This window comes from Monodon monoceros, unplaced genomic scaffold, assembly GCF_005190385.1.
Source record: "Monodon monoceros isolate NGI ecotype Baffin Bay Population unplaced genomic scaffold, NGI_Narwhal_1 Super_Scaffold_2, whole genome shotgun sequence".
In the NCBI taxonomy this organism is placed as follows: Eukaryota; Metazoa; Chordata; class Mammalia; order Artiodactyla; family Monodontidae; genus Monodon; species Monodon monoceros.
The window spans coordinates 58,278,663-58,296,342 of record NW_021703776.1 but is presented as its reverse complement, the minus strand read 5'-3'; the positions used below and the strand labels follow the sequence as shown (position 1 = coordinate 58,296,342).

The following is a 17,680-nucleotide window of genomic DNA, read 5'->3' as shown; positions in this document are numbered from 1 at the left end:
GTATTAATGCATTCATAATGTTGTGCACCATCCATCTCCACAGTTTTTTTTTTTTTTTGGCCATGGCTCACGGGCCCAGCCGCTCTGCGGCATGTGGGATCTTCCCGGACCAGGGCACGAACCTGCGTCCCCTGCATCTGCAGGCGGACTCTCAACCACTGCGCCACCAGGGAAGCCCTCCACAGTTCTTTTCCTCTTGTAAAGCTGAAACTCTGTAACTAAACACCAGCTCCCCATTACCCCTTCCCCAGAGCCTGGCAACCACCATTCTACCCCGTCTCTATGAATCTGACTACTCTAAGTATCTCATATAAGTGGACGCATACGGTGTTTGTCGCCGTGGAAGATGTTTAAGCACATTTTCAAAGCTTTGGAAAGTTTAAAATGGCAGCAATAGGATGAATTCAGGGTAGAAAGAGGTCAGAGAAGGAGGATCCCCAGGAAATAGGGAGTCATGTTAGGAGCTCTATTGGAAGAAGGTTCTCCATCTGCTTCCTGAGACCACCTTCTTGATACTTGATTCTGAGGTCCTGAAAAAGAGGAGACAAGTTTTGTAATGTCTGAGCTGTGAGGACTGATCCCTGTTTGAGACATGGTGTTTCCTGTGTAGTTAAACCAGCTTGAAAGCTAAGTATCCGCAGGGAGCACCTGGCATGCTGGTGTCATCCTGGTGCCCTCCTCAGGCAGCCACAGTGAGTCCCCCAGCCCCCAAAAGCACAAGCCCTGAGCCATGACTTATACTTTGACCTTGACCCAGGTTTGGCTTATGGACTCCTCAGGACTGTGTTCTGCCAACCTCTTCTCAGGGGCTTCTCCCTGAGTTTCCAACAGGAATCAGACTTTCTGTTAGGGGTTACATACAGAGAAACCAAGGGAAGGACCCCATCACCCTCAAAGCTTGACTGTTTTGGAGAGTCGTGACCAATGGGAGGTGGTCTGGGGTAATGAGAGGAAGGTGGACTGTGGAGTTAGACCAACCTATGTGAATTTCAGTTTTTGCCATTTACCGGCTGTGGGCTGGTCGCTGGTGCATGGGGGTGTCAGGAAGGCCAAAGGAGACACTAAGGATGGCTACCAATCCTTCAGCATTTGCGAGCCCTCAGGCCAGTGGTCTGCCACACACTTTCTTATCCACAATTTTATGGAATACTTATAGCTCCCCTGTAAATTATGTGATTGTATTTACTAATTTATAAATGTAGAAACAGAAGTTTCACCTGGAAAACTTGATTAAGGCTTCAAATAGTAATAGTATCTGACATTTGACAGCCCACATCTTGCTCTTTCCCCGGCACCGCTGTGCTTTAAGTACCTGTGGGGGCCATGGAGCGGGAAGGATGGAAGATTCTGGTTGGCCACCGGACCAAGGCTACAAATCTGCCCTTGGTGGTGGTGGTGACAGAGGTGGGGAGAGTGTGGGTGGTGGTCAGTGTGTTTGGCAGTGCATCCAGTCCACATAGAAGAGGCTGTTTTCAGGCTTCCCTGGTGGCGCAGTGGCTGAGAGTCCGCCTGCCGATGCAGGGGACACGGGTTCGTGCCCCGGTATGGGAAGATCCCACATGCCACGGAGCGGCTGGGCCCGTGAGCCATGGCCGCTGAGCCTGCGCGTCCGGAGCCTGTGCTCCGCAACGGGAGAGGCCACAACAGTGAGAGGCCCGCATACCGCAAAAAAAAAAAAAAAAAAAGAGGCTGTTTTCTAAAGAAAAGCAGAGTGCTTACAAGGAGTAGGAGGATGGGGGAAAGCCCGGCGTGCAGACAGAAAACAATTAACAACTACGGCTTCTTAATTGTGCTTTTCTAAAACTAACATCAACCATTTTGTTTCTTTGACTACACACAACTGAAAAACGGAGAATAGAATAACCACAGTCCTTCGAGTGGAAGGGAAGGTCAGGCTAGGATTTCATCATGTCCACGGATAATCCACAGAGAGAATGACCGAGCTGGCCACCTGCCTCTCTTGAACTTTCTGATAATTCCTTTTTTCTTTTAATTTAGAATTTTAAACATCTTAGGGAGCATTAGAAACTATTTCTGAAGATACCAACAGTTCTAGAAAGGTCTTCAGCAAGTCCTCAGTTGCACTGACAAAATCAGAGTAAGCAAAGAGCAATAAATGTAACTATTGTATTCAACTAATTGATAGGGCATGAGAAGTTAAAACAGTATTTAATGGAGGAAAGTAACTGTTAAACAGATTTGAGACAGTGATTACCAAATGCAGCTAATTCCTGGGAAAATGTTTTGGCTTTGTTACAGAAATTGTTAAACAGAATCTTCATCTCTCTCCCAGCTCTTGATTTTTACCAAGAGGGATGGCCTGATTCATGGGTTCTTTGTCTCCACCTTCCAGACCTGGGGAAAGTTCTTCTGTCCACTTTTGGGAATCAGACTGTGGGCAGAAAATCAGACATAGCAATCAAAACATACCCCTGCCCTCGATATAAAACTTGCCATCAAGAGCTTCACGGATTCTCCAGAAGCAGGCATTGAGGCAACGTTTGGAGTGCAAGATGTTTATTAGGGATTAACACCTGAGAAAGGAGGGGTAGGAAGCAGAATTGGCAGAGGAGAAAACCAAACTATGATAGAGGCCTGACAAACCTTGGCCAACCTGCAAGGGAGCTCCAGAGAGAGTAGTTTCCATCAGAGCATCTTACATCAGAAAAAAATGATCAGGCCTTTATACCCACCGCCTCACTTAGTCACCAAATGTGGGATGCCCCAGGAAGCGCATCATTTTGGGGAAAGGCTGTGCTCTGCAGCTGAGGCAGACCCCGAAGGAGCTGGAGGCCGTCTGCTGACTGGACTTCCCACAGCTGGGCCGCAAGTCCGTCCTTGAAAGGGGATCTGATGATGCATCTGTCTACCACAAAGGCCACCAAGACAATGCAGTTGCAAGCTCTCAGGGTTTGTGTGGGGGTGGGTGAATAGACAGCAGCAGGAGTTGGTGGTTTGCCTAAGGCCACATGGGGTATTGGTCTTCCTTTGTTTGCATAATGTAAGCTTTCACTTGAGCTCTTAGTGTCATTATGTCTTCTATCTGCATTAGAAAGATGGATCCAGCCTTGTTTTTCAGTTCACATCAAGATTCCAAGATAGGAACAACAGATCTTTCAGGGAAAAGAATCGAGAATTGTCAGGAAATATTTCCCTTTTTCAGTTATTTATTACAGAATAAGAAATCGCTCCAAAACTTACTGGCTTACCACAACAATAATTTATTACTTCTCACAATTATGTGGGTGGAGTGGGCTCAGTAGAGTGGTTCTTCTGATTGGGGTAGGCCGAGGTCGCACACGCAGCTGAATTCAGCTGAGAGTTTGGCTAAAGCTGGGTACGGTAGTCTCCTAGATAGTCTCCAAGGGAATCTCCTGTCCTCTAACCATGTCGTGTCCTGGCCTGGACTTCACAGCATAGCAGCAGGTCTCCCAGCCTGAGAAGCAAAAGATGCCCGTCCTTTTAAGGCCAGGGTTCAAAAGCCCCAGACTGTTATTTCCATTGCATTCTCTTGGTCAAAGCAAATCACAGAGCAAGGCCATATTCCTCCTGATGGCAAGAATGGCAAAGAATTTGGAACCATCCTTGTCCACTACATTTTCCTAAGCCATTGTGTCTCAACCTTTGCAAATGTAGGTTCCCAACGCCTATTTCCAGATATTCTAACTTTACTGGTCTGGGGTAAGACCGGAGCATCAATATTTATGCTTCTTAGGGAATTTAATATGCAGCTGGTTTTGGGGAACCCTAAACTGTGATGTCTTTTGTTCCTCTATTGATAAGGAAATGGCTTCCATCTTGCAGGAATCCTGTGTGGCTTACGTTTGGAGAAACTTCCGTTCTGATGCCTAAAGGGTGCTCTAAATCCTGACCTATTTTACTTACTTACAGGCCAACCAGAAACCTGAGAACATAGATTTACTCTTAACAAACCAGCCATTGATCTGAAGCATCACATTTAGAAAAGTGTCCTCTAGTCAACAGTATTTACTGGTTCTCTGAAATCCTCAGCCAAAACCTTAAACTAAATTTTAAACCTCAATTCCCTGCCGTGCATTGTAGGTTTACAGGTGATCTTTGTTCTCTCAAAATACTGATAGACCATTGGTAATTTAGACTCGTAGAAGAACTCTTTTATTTACTCAAAACATTAGCTTCCTTTTCCCAGCAGCATTCTGTCTCATACTGAAATGATGCGATCCTCATGTGCAAAGTCTTCTGTTACTTTGCAGCAAAGATACAACTAGATCAAGCAGGGTCTCCTGTAAACATCATCCAGAGGAGTTCTCAGCACAGATGTTGCCCACCAGTCACAGTGTGTTTCTGGATATTAATTGTTGATCAAATACTATTGATATCATAGATTGATACAATTAGTTCCATGCCAAAGCAAAAATAAAAATGCAATGATTTAGACTGAAGCCTTATCAGGAGTAAACTTAGCACTTCCATTAGGTGATCGTTAGGTTATTTAATAGATTCCTAACCTGGGGTAAGGGTTTGTGGTTAGGATTCAAGGGGTCAATGAACTTAGACGGGAAAGAAATTGCATCTTTATTTTCACTAACCTCTAACTGAAGCATCATTTCCTTCCATTATGAATGTAGGCAACAAACCACAGCAGTAGTAGCAGTGCCTTTGACTTTGTCACCATAGAAAGCAGAGCTATTTTCATATCAAATACAGATGCTGTTGCAAATAGCTAGAAACAATGCTTATGACCATCACTACTTTAAAGTTACAGGAGTTATCAGACCCACAGGTTGCTCTTCTATATGTGTTTATATAGAAGGATGTATGTTGATGTATCACAAATTCATGTTTAGCTGTTTTGACCATTTCAATGTAATGGCTTCATTTGTAATCTATAATATATATGTATATATATTATGATATGAATCATAATATATATATGAGTGAATCATGTGTTTAAAAACATTATTTTGAGAGGTATCTATAGGCTACACTAAACAACCATAGGGGTCCAAGGCACACAAAAGACAAAGAACCCATGGATTAGACTATTTGAATTGTTGAAAATAATTCATAGACTCTCCCCAACCCAAACCATGGACCACCTTTGGTGACCTCAGATTGAGAAGTTATGAGCTTGAATTTTATTTTTTATTACCTTGGCGATTCTCACTACTTCTATTATCACCATACTCAAGTGACATTATAGTTTAGGGATTAAGATAATGAATACTGTGTTAGACCTGGATTAGCTCCCAGCTCTACCACTTACTAGCTGTGTGACCTTGGGCAAGTTACTTAACCTCTCCAAGAGGTTCCTCATCTGTAAACTGGGGTTGATATTAATACCTACCTCTCTTGCAGAAGGACTCATTATTAGAATTAAGATAATGCTCATTTATTACTTGACACTCTGTCTGACATCTAGTAAGCATGTAATACATATTTATTTTATTGTCTTTGTTGACCTCTCCTAGCATGAATCTGTTTTCACAGGGCAAGACGCTTCCCCCAACCCCATCTAACAGGGTCCTTAAGAGATATTATGTCTTAAAGGCTCAGATGATGAAATGGGATGAGTATTATTCATCAGATAGGACTAGAAATACTGCAGTTGTATCTAGTTTTCCCTTCACCATAACAAGGAGACTGTCTTGATGAGAGATGGAAGAAGTAGAGGGGACTGGGGAGGTGTTCCATGTTTTGCTGCATGGCAGTCTAACAAAAGTACATGAAAATCACTAAATTGAGTGATGAGATGTTTCTAAAGCATTGAGTCCCTTCTAGTTTAACAATAATCTGAAACATCCCTGTTGACAATAAATGAAGCATCCAGCCTTAATGCTTTTGTTCTGGTTTTGTTTTGTTTTGTTTGTTTTGTTTCATTTGTACTGAGCTTCTAACATATAGAAACAGGGAAGAAAGGGAATATAGGAGCTTAGATTTAGAGAGTAAAAAATAATCTAGCAAAAACAAAAAACCAAATGTTTGGCAACTTCTTGCTCTTCTGCTGTCCAGCATGGAGATGTGGGTGTTATTTTTGTTCCTCTATTTATTTTTTTATGCAGCAACCGGAGTCCCAAGGTTTCTATTCTGGCACCAGCTCTGTCTTCTTGGAGCTGCTTGCCAGAGGGGGACTTCCCACTTTTGCCTTTGTTTCCTTCAATTGCTTCTCTGTATCCTCCCCACTTATTGTTTTTAGATATAGGGTTCATCTCATCATCCCTGTGTTAGGCAGAAGGAAAAAGCACAACAGAGAACACGTTAAATTTCTTAAAGATTCATTTTTGTGAGTTTGGCAGCATCAGTAGGTGGGTTTTTTGTTTTCTTTTTTAGTTAAAAATTGAATAATATCCAAAAATACGTATCATACTTGTGTAAGATAAAACAAACAATGATAAATGAATACCCTTGTGCTTACCAGTCATTTAGGAAATGGAGCATTACCAGCAGACCATCCCCTTCCCTCGCTGGCCCTGGAGGTAAACCACTGCCCTGGATTTTTTTATCACCCTTTTCCTTTTTTAAAAAAATTAATAGTTTTACTGCAGATATACATCTCCATAAATGATATTTTACTTTTCATGTTTAATTTTATATAAAAGGAATTATTCTGTATGATTTTGCAATATACTTTTGCTCTTCAATACTTTGAAATTCATCGTGTTGATACATGCAAAATTGTGCTTCGTTCCTTTACATTGCTGCATAGTATTCCATTGTGTGATTATATCATTTGTCCATTCCACTGCTGATGGGCATTTGGGTTGTTTCCAGCTTTTTGCTACTATAAATATTGCTGCTGTACACAGTCTTGCAAATATCTCCTTGGGCCTGCGTGCAAGACTTTCTCTAAGAATAATTCCTAGAGGTGGAATGGATGAGTTCACAGGGTTTGAGCATCTTCAACTTCCTTAGGTAATGCCAAACTGTTTTCCAAATTGATTGTATTCTTTCCAGTAATGTACAAGGGTTCTGGTTATTCCACTATCTCGCCAACTCTTGGACTTGTCTCTAGGCATCTTTCAGCTGGGCCTGTTAAGTGGAAAGGGGCACTTAATGTCTTTTCCCATGTCTAATAAACATGGCCTGTCTTCTTTTTCTCTTGCCCTCTTTCCCATCTTCTTCTCTGGCTACCATCAGTTGAAAGACTGTAGTAGCATCTACACCCAGTGAAAGGGTGGAGTGGACATGTCATATCCAAGTCTTGGTACTGCTTTGGTTGTGTGGATGCGCTTTTCTTTCTGGATGGCCTGGGCTGATGTTGGCTATCAAAATAACCAGCTTTAAAAAAATTAGAAATTTATTCCTTCAACACCTTATCACTTCAGCTTACCAACAGTGGCTCAGTATAAGAAGCAACTAATAAAATAGGCATTTCAACTTAAGCCTGGATTTGCGGGCAAGGCCTAGACCACAGGGAGAAGAACCTGAATCTTTTTTCTAACGCAGCACAAATCCCCTCACTTCCATCACTTTTCCATTGAAACAACAAGGAAGTGAAGTTTTTTAGCCAGTCGCTTTACTGTGAGTCTTACCAGAAAATTAAGAAGAATAGTAATTGGCAAATACTGCTCACCCAGTTCTTTAGCTAGCCTTTCTCACATCTGCTTTATAGGATCCTTCTCACTGACCTGATTTACTCACTTCCTACTGCTTGACACAGAAACCACAAAGAACTACTTCAAAAGAAAAACACTGATTTTATACAAACCAATAAAAAATGTACAGCATTTTGGGGGACATAAAAAAACAATGGCTACCCTACATTATAAATTCTAGAATGAAATAGTTTTTGCCTTGTGGTGTTTTAAGAAAAGGCACAAATTTTAAAAGATGCTATTCAAGAACGCTCTGAATATGTGTTTTTAAGTTGTTTAAACTTTTTCCCTTTTACTATAGCCTCAGTAACTGGTCTTAACTAGTCTCCTTTCTCTCCAACCTACCCTTCTCTCTGTGCTTTTTCCAAAATGCAAGTCCGATCCTGTTTTGCCTTGTTTAAAATCCCTCACTAACTCCCTGATACCTGAAGAATAAAGTCTGAACTCTTTACATAGAAGAGTAAAGATGTTTGATCTGGACTCTGCTTCCTTCCCCAGCCTGGACTCTCACTCTCCCTCCTTCTTAACTAGAATCCTGAAAAACAAAACAAAACACCTTATAATTCCCCAAGCACACCTTACTGTTCTGTCAGCCAATAATTCCCATGGATTCCCTCCGCTTTTCTTATAAGGCCCTTCCTACTCCTCTGACTGCCTGGAAAACCCCCATTTGCCTTTCAGAGCTAAGTTCCAGCATCACCTCTAGGAAGCCCTTCTCCCAGAATTCCTTCTTCTCTGCATCTCTCTCTATGTACATCTCCTGTTGCATGTACCACACTGGGTTTTCATTTGCCTCTTCAATTGCCTTCTTCCTCTATTTGACGCTGAGCTCCTTGAGGACAGGAATAATGTACAATTTATGATTGTAGCAAACCCCTTAGCACAGTTCCTGGCACTCAGTAAATGTTCAGCGAATTAGAATTAAAATCAAATTATCCCCTACCTTATGCCCACACCCCTCTCATTTGTGTGTATATTCAAATACTATAATTCTCAAGGAATGCAGTAGTTGCTCACCATTTGTACACACCAGAATGTCTTCTAGGAAATAGACTAGACATGCTGAGATGATGAATAGTTCAAAACAATGCCCATCAAACGAAAGGATGCATTGTTTATGTCCACTGAAGACTAGTTCCTTTCTGTGTTACATAAGAGAAAAAAGGAGAAATATTCTGGGAAAAAAAATTTATGGAAGGGGTTGTAGAAGTTTCATTATCTCACTGGCTGACTAGTGTGTCCTGTCCTTTAAAAAAAACTGAATTCTCAGTATTTGAGGGTTTTTCTTCCCTTTTCTGAAAAAAACATACAGCTTGCTTCTTGAAAACAAAGGCAATAATAAACAATAGCAACTCCCAATTTTACTCTGATTATTTGCCAAGAGTCGTCTTAGTTCATGTGGTTCTATTTCATTAAAGAGGACTGATGAGCTTAAAAAGAAGGCTACTAAATTAAGCTACCCAAATATGCACTTAGTTAATACTCAGGGGGCTAATTTATTGTATTATTTAAACTATAAATTGGATGGCAGATCTATTTGCTGAGGTATAACAGCTCAGCAATGATGCATAATTTTCTCTTAGCTATTGAGTGGTTTTCAATAATCTATTGAAATTTAACCGAGAACCATTTGGGAAGTGAATAAATACTAAGAAGGCTAACATTTAAAGTATTATCTGCACATGGAGAACAGGTTTTAAAAATTAATGTTATTGAGGAACAAAGAGGAACCTTTTAAACAATAACTTTTCGTTGTTTCAATTTGAAGCATAACCAGATTTACAAAGTTGTTTGTGGGAATAGTAAATGGAGCCAATAAACAAACAAGGTAGAGCGTGGAGTTGGGTAGAGAAATGGGCAGCATGAAGGAACAAAATAAAGTTGTGTTGCAGTATTGCTACGTTGTCAGCTGGACTAAGGGCATTATTTTTGCCTTGCACTCTTTCGTTTAGCAGTAAAGACAGTGTGCCTTGTTCTGTTTCAACAAATGGCATCATTGAAAATGTTGCACCATTTGCCATATTTTGTCTTCTAAATTCCCGGAACCTGGGGGCATTTGCGGGTCTGGGGTCCCCTTAGGCTGTGGGTCAGGAACACAGTTGAATGTAGATACCCTTTCTGGTCAGGAGTGGCCCCAAAAAGACCACCTTTGGAGTGTCTTAGGGGCTGTGATACACAGAAGGATCCTGACAACTTGGTGGTGTGGTCTTGAAACTATTACGCCAGTAATACTAGAACTCAGTGGGGACAGGCAGGAATGGAAGCAGGCAACAGGACCTTCTTACCTTCCTGCAAATATTTGAAACCCAGCCCATCTGATATCCTGCACCAAAGTTTCAGAGAAGATAATTTACCCATTTGAACGGATATTTCTTTGATTTATTTTGGGAAAGAGGAAGAATGCCTTAATGTCTCATGTTTCCCCAGGAACATCAAAATGTCAGAGAACCAGTGGTCTGAGAGTAAACCAGCTTGGGAGGGAGGGGAGCCACTGATCTGTAGTGTTTGCCAATTTCTGTGGTGTAAATGCTCCCACCATGGCTGATTTCAGGCTACCAACATGATGTCACCAAATGTGGAGTGCGGCAGCCACGTGCATAATCCAATCTCCTAAACCAGTGGGGAAGAATTCCAGCACACCACTGCTGGAGCTAGCCTGCACTACTGTTTGCAGGAAGCAAAATTTTGGCAAGTTGGCTGGCTCTTGCTTCCATGTTAGCCAGAAGACAGTGAGTCAGGATCTAAGTCCTCCCAACACTCCTGGCAGAGAGCATTTGCTGCTATAACCTCTGCTCTCTCCTCCCCCATTCTCATTCTCTCTTCCCAAAGAAAACTACAAATGTGGATCATAAAGCTAGATATTGAGTAAGGGTAGTTAATGAACTGGATTGTGCTTTTTATCCTCTTGTGGATATCTAATATACAAACTGGACATGGAGGGAGTAAAGTTTTGATTACTTTTTAATTGCATGAAACCCTATGTTGTAAAGTGGGTTCTTAAAAGGGAAAAAAGACACAACAGCTTTTGCCATTCTGCTGAGACACGTAAGGTCTTGCTTGCTTGACATTTCTGTGTGGGGAGAAGAGGGTGTTTGGCATTGCATGAGGTGAAAGGGGGTAGAAAGAATGGGATGGATCCTGGTGGTGTCAGGCTTAAGGGATACAATTCACTCTAGACAGTTAAGCCTATTGACAGAGGTTTGATTTCTTATTAAAGTTGCTTTCTTACTTTAACTGGAACATTCTTTCCCATGGGAAGGAAAGATTCATAGCACGGAAATAAAAGAAGCCTGGAAGAGAAATATTTCCCCTCCTAAAGAAAATATTATAATCTATCTTTCCCCTCCTAAAGAAAATATTATAACCTACCTTTCTGAAAAAGTATAGTAAGGAAGTTTACAGTTCCTAGTAACTTCTAATCTTTCTCTGCTCTTAAAGGGAAAACATATTCCTTTGACCATAAAAATTCAGATAATAATAGTATGATGACCTTTGGTTGAGTGCTTATTATTTGCCTGTATGATACGTGGTGCAAGCTTAATACACATCTGTGGACCAAGTGCCATGTAACATTTTATATGCATTATTTCTATGAATTCTCACAGAAAGTTAAATATTCTTAGCATGACTAACCATTCCAGATCGCCTGGCACTTTTTCAGTGTTAGCACTAAAAGTTTTATGTTCACAGTAACTCCTAAGTCCTGGGAAAACTGGGACAACTGGTCACCCTAATTCTTATCTCCATTTTACAGATGGGAAAATAGAGTTAGTTAAGTCATTGTGCCCAAGTCATGGAGCTGGGCTCCAACCCAGATCTGCTAAATCCTGAGTCCATGCCTTTAAGCTTTTATGGTTGTTCTTAATAGAGTGGGGTTGGTTTGACCCATGCTATTATTGTGTCATAATCAAAAGTGGAAATCCTAAATTATGATATTGTTGTAACTGATTAAGTTAGATGGTGCACCTAGAGAGCCTCTTGGGAACTGTAAGGTAGCATCAAAGCTCTATATTGACTACTCTAAAACCGATGCCACTGCGATGGCTACATTTAGGTCAGCTAAAGCACCCTTTCCCCTCAATAATTATTTGCTACCCTAGAACTTACAGTGGTGAACCTGAAGGCATTTTCCCTGAGTGTTGTGGGAGCAGCCCTGAGCCTTGACCTTCACTTTGTTTTTTGGTTTTTTTTTTTTTTTGAAAGTGACTTGCCTCACTCTTTGTTAACAGGTGGCTGCTAACAAGCTTTGGCTTATTTTTTATTCTCACTACCAAGTACCCTTTCTTTTTAGTATATTTTTTATTCGAGTGCATAGTTATTTTATTTCTACTCAGGGTTAGTGTCTGAAAACAAAAAGGTAGGAGTTTGTAAATGTGGAATGGAATAAAAATAATAAAAGAAATTTAGTGTAAATCAGAAACTAACAAACAAGATTCTCTTGAGTGTCTGTATCAACCTGTAGTAGAAAACAAGGACTATAAACTATCCTGTATCACCTGCCTCCCAAACCTGCTTCTGCCATGTGCCTCTTTTCTTCTTTCTTGGTTAATAACATCACTTCTTGCAAAGCTGCACATGTCAGAAGGCTGAAATGGGGAGGATGTTTGTGTGTTGGGGGGGGTGCTTTCACTTAAACTTTGTGTCTGATTAATCACTAATTTTATTATTTCTATCCCAGCATCTCTCTTCCCTTCCCCTTCTCACCATCTGTCTTAGGAGCCTACATCATCTCTCACCTGAAGATCTAGTCTCCTAATTTGCCTCCTTACCCCAGTATCATTTCCTTCCAAATCAGCCCCCTCATTACATATTAAGTCATCTTTCTGCAATGCAAATCTGAGCGTATCACTACTCTGCTTAAAACCCTCGAGGATATATCCAGAATAGGCAAACCCATAGAGACAGAAAGTAGATTAGTGATTGCCAGGGACTGGCAGGAAGAAGGGAATGGAAAGCGATTGCTAATGAGTATAGGGTTTCCTCTGGGGTGATGAAAACGTTCTGCAACTAGATAGTGGTGATGGTTGCACAACACTGTGAATATACTAAATGCTACTGAATTGTTCACTGTAAAATGGTTAGAATGATAATTTTATATTATGTGTATTTTAACACACACACGCACACACACACACACAAATCCTATAGGATAAGGTCCATGCATCCCAGCAGCATGTCATATGGGGTTTACCTGTTCAACTGTCCCTTCTGCTTTCCCACTAACTCTTTACAACTGGAACCTCTTTTGGATTACTGCACGTGCCATGTAGTTTCATGCCCCACGGTTTTTTTTGTTTTGTTCTGTTTTTTTTAATTTATTTATTTTTGGCTGCGTTGGGTCCTCATTGCTGTGCGCGGTCTCCTTCCAGTTGCGGCGAGCGGGTGCCACCCTCCGCTGCTGCGCGCGGGCCTCTCACTGTTGTGGCCTCTCCTGCCACGGAGCACGGGCTCCAGGCGTGCAGGCTTCAGTAGTTGTGGCATGCGGGCTCAGTAGTTGTGGCTCACGGGCTCCAGAGCCCAGGCTCAGTAGTTGTGGCAAACGGGCTTAGTTGCTCCCTGGCATGTGGGATCTTCCCGGACCAGGGCTCGAACCCGCGTCCCTTGCATTGGCAGGAGGATTCTCAACCACTGCCACCAGGGAAGCCCTCCCCACTGTTTTTGAACTCACAGTTTCCTTTGTCTTTAGTGCATCCCTTTCCCCCTCCCCACCCACCATTTTCCGGTGATCTGCTCCTCCAAGACTCCCAGGAAGTCTCCCCTGACACATCTATGTCAACACACCCATTGTGAATTTCCCTCTAGATTTCATCTCAAAAGGCACAACTGAGAAACCTTTATTGCCAGTTCCATATTTCTAGTTGCAGGGAGCATTGTATTGTTTTCTAAAACGTAAAGTGGAATGAAGCTTTAAAGTGTTTTGTATAACCCTTTGAAAATTCATGACATCTGGAACATATGAGTTTAGGGGTTTCAGTTCTAGTGTGAAAGCACCCAAAAAATACAGTTTCTGGTGATGAGACCATTTCTATCCAGGGAGCCTTGAGATTAATCTTGTCACATTTAAATACGTAATCATGACCCTGTCACATTTTTTTACACAGCTCTAAAAACTCTGTAGTGATTTGTGTTCTTGATTCGTGAGTGGTGAGTGGCTTGGCTATAAACAGCAGAGTGGGTTTTTTTTTTCAGCACTCATAAATTTATTTCTGAGGTTTACTTCAGTAAAATGCTGTATAGGAATCTGATAGAGAACATCGAGAATTTTGTGGTATGTGAAAAAGACTTTGTTCCTAAATGAGCTTTTCTTTCCAATCTTAATGACATCATTTATGATGTCATTTGATCATTACATATGGCAGCTCAGAATTGGACCAGGGATCAGGCAACTCACTGTGAATGAGAATTATAACACCTAACCCGTCATCTCTTCTTTACCACTTGTTTATCATGGATGTAGAAGGTGGATGCGTGTGTGTGAGTGTGTGTGTGTGTGTGTAAACACCAGGAGAGCAGGTGATCAGGAAAAAATACACTAAGGTGAGGTCATGAGTAGATGTTAACCAAATTTCTCTTTGTATTCTCCCTTGATGTAAAAACAGAACTGCCTGGTTTCTCACAAAATAGAAAGTTGGTTTAAATAGCAGTTCTCAAAGCGTAGTCTTTGGACCAACAGCACCAACATGACTTTGGAACTGTTTGAAACACAAATTCTTAGGGGCCTCGCTGGTGGCGCAGTGGTTAAGAATCTGCCTGCCAATGCAGGGGACACAGCAGTCTGCTTTAACAAGCTCAGGTACTTTTATGCACGTTTGTTTGAGAACTACTGTGTTAACTCGCTTAAACCAAGATTTTTCCATGCTAATGTAGGAACACAATGTTCTAGGTTGGTTAGGTTGATTCAAGCATTTTGATCTTGGAATTTGAATACAGATAATTACTGGAAGAATAATTACAACGGCTGATATTTCTTAAGTACCATCCCAGACCAGGCACTGTGCCAAGTATTCCAATATTATTCCATTAATTCCTTATACAACTATCCCAGGACATAATATTTTATTCTCTGTTGTACAGTTAAGGAAACAGAAACTCAGAGACATGAAGTTAATTGCCCAAGGTCACACAGCTTGCTGTGCCTCTGGTCGTGCTCCTGCACTTCGACTTCCGAGCCCAGGCCATCAAGCACTGTGCTATTCCCCCATTAGTGGCAGCTCTGGTCTGGAAGACAGGATGACCTTTAGCTCCTGAGTATTCAGTTTATTACTGTTCTGGATGGTTGCCACCAAACTCATTTCCAGCTTAAGCAGCTGGGTTTTGTCATAAACATGACTTCGTTAAATGTCCTCGGCTGAGCTGAAGCTGCATAGAAATCGCTCATCGGATTCCTGCCAAGGCTGGAGAATTGGATGAGAAGCTACAGGAAGAGAATTCTAGCCTGGGATAGTGGGGGCAGCAGAAGTTTCCCTCCAGAGCCACATGCACGGGCTCTTGTCACAGATGTGTTTACTTTCAGTCCGTGACAAAAAGTGGGACACGGTGGGTTTCCAGATGCAAGCTGGAACACAAATGGTAGATGGACGCCACTGTCAGAGCAGCAAGGCACAGATGACGGCTGATGGAGGGTAGCATAGAGCAGATGTCCCCAGTGGTATATGAGGGGTAAGGCCAATCTCAGTCCTCACCTACCTCAGAGGGCTGTTCAGAGGCGAGTGAAACGTTCTGTGACTAAGCCGTAAAGTTCTGTTCAAAGTAAGGAATTATTGTGTAAGTACTGTAATTTGATTAAAAACACTGGTGTTTGCGTTAGAAGCCAGGGTTCTAGCTGCTTCCTCCACTTACAACTGTATGACCTGGACAAGCCCCCTTATAGCTCCAAACAGTCTCCTCAACGCTGCTGTGAAGGGTGCTCTCTGCCGTTGTTCAGGGCACAGCTTCCACAGCTGTAAGCTGCAAAATAAAATTCATCCAATAATGTTGATCCACTTATCTCACAGCAAGGTTGGAAGATGGTGGGTGTTGGGGGGAGGGGGTAATATAATCAACACACTATGCAAATATATATATATATATTTTGTTTTCTGCTTCAGTTCTTTTCAGATTGATGCAGGTACAAGGTCGGCCTCTAATAAAGGGACTTTTTTAAAGTAGCCTTTAATTCTTGCTAGAAGTCACTGAATGTGATTGTTTCACTGCATGTGTTCACTTACATCAGCCACTACTAACTCCTGTCCATTCTCCACATGTGCAACAGGACCCCTCAGGCCACAGGGATCTCTCCTGCATGCGGCCTCCCAGCACTCAGTGTCGGTTCTTTCCCTTTTTGAATCATGAAGGCCTGCCCTTGTTGTAGAGAGGTCCTTGGGACATTGGCTGAAGCCAGACTTTCCGAGTGCAGAGCCTGGCGTTAAGGGTGGCCCCTTGTAGGCTCTTGTGTGAGTCTGAACTCACCTCAACTACAGAAGTTTTAAGGACGCTTTATATATCCTGAGAGGTGACAGAGGGGTCCATTGTTATCCAAGCTTGTTAGGTTTACCCCTAAGGCTAGTGGATTCCGTTATATGTAAATTATACACAGAATTTGGGGAGACGTATACTGATACCTCCATTTTACTTTGAAATGTGTCAAAAAGATAAGGTGGATTAATAGATGAATAGTGAGATCCATCTGTAAGAAGAAAAGTGAGTGTTAATGAGAATATCTAAATGGTGCATATATGAAATTCTTTCAAATTTGCTATATGTTTGAAAATGTTTCATAATAAAATGTCAGGAGAAATAGAATGTTCTAACTCTTTGCTGCTCAAAAATGGGCTCTTAAAATTTCAGCTATCAAGGATTTCTCTTTTGTTATTGTTTTAATTTTTTGGAGGATCAAAATATCTCCTTTATTAATGGTACAGGCTAAGGTGGAAGGTATAGCTTAGTGTGACAGCCAAGTGGACCAGCTAACTGAAGGGTGGAATTAGGTAGATTCCTCCACCCAGTTGCAGGCAGAGCTGGTCTGGGGTAGGTCTCCCCACCTTAGTGCCATAACCGGGTAAGAATTACAGCACAGCACAGAGGCGCAGACAGCTCCGTCCCAAAAGGAAAAAGACAAGGAGGAATTTTCCAGTTCTATACATGTCAAAGGTGAACACAACTTGGTATAAAATTGAATAACTACACAATCTTAAAACTTTCTTACCTTAAGGTACCTATTATTAATGCTATCAAAAGCAGACAATCAGCATATCCAAAGGCATGGATTGATATGTTCTTTATTTCATGTAAGCTTTAAGAATACTTAAATCCAAATTAAAACTTTCCATTTATCTGGAATATCCGATTCTCTAGATTTCAGTTTTTCTTCTGTTTTTCTTCTTTAAGGTAATTGTTCGAGGTGGAGGCCACATTTTGCCCTATGATCAGCCTTTGAGATCTTTTGACATGATTAATCGATTCATTTTTGAAAGAGGATGGGATCCTTATTGATGGATCAGCTACTTTCCTAAAAGAGAACGTCAGGGATTTTAATCTTTGAAAAGAAAATTTTCAAAACAGAAAATGTCACATAAATAGGAAAATTATCTTTTAAAATCTGCAAAATGTTTCTCATCAATAAAAATTATCCTTGAAACAAGTGAGGTTCTGTTTTGGAGGATCACTACAAAATTAACTGTAAGAAGATGCTGTGCATGAGTTAGAATTACATCTTTTAACTTAAGGGATGGAAAGGATGGATTCTGAGACACCGATTCAGATGGAAATGGATAAATAACTGGGATATTGGGGCCTTGAATAGGAATTTTAAATTCCTTCTAAAATGATGTGAAAAGTGCAGTAAATGAATAAAGTTGTAACTACATCTTGTTCTACAAATAACAGAAAAGTTTATCATACCATGCATCCGAAGGTGTTTGGTAAATATCCGGTAAGAACATCTGACATCATTCCAGAGGAATGGGTGACCTTATAATAGTGGTGAGGAACAGACTTTGGAATGTAGAAAGTCTTAGCAAGAAAGGTAGCTTGGAGTTCTTTGAATTAGAAATCTTATATGTAAAAGAAATGATGTACTGATTGACGGTAAGCAGAGGATCTTAATCAGAGAACATACTAAATCTTTG

At 41.3% G+C, this 17,680-nt stretch overlaps 1 protein-coding gene across 1 annotated transcript in view; it reads left to right on the top strand.

Moving 5' to 3' along the window:
- Positions 1–17,185, top strand: part of CPVL (carboxypeptidase vitellogenic like) — a 113,674-nt gene extending 96,489 nt beyond the window's left edge. The window contains exon 13 of the mRNA XM_029233214.1: positions 16,941–17,185. Within this exon, the coding sequence (XP_029089047.1) occupies positions 16,941–17,045 (105 nt within the window). The 3' untranslated portion in view covers positions 17,046–17,185. The remainder of the gene's footprint in view (positions 1–16,940) is intronic.
- The last annotated feature ends 495 nt before the right edge of the window (positions 17,186–17,680 follow it).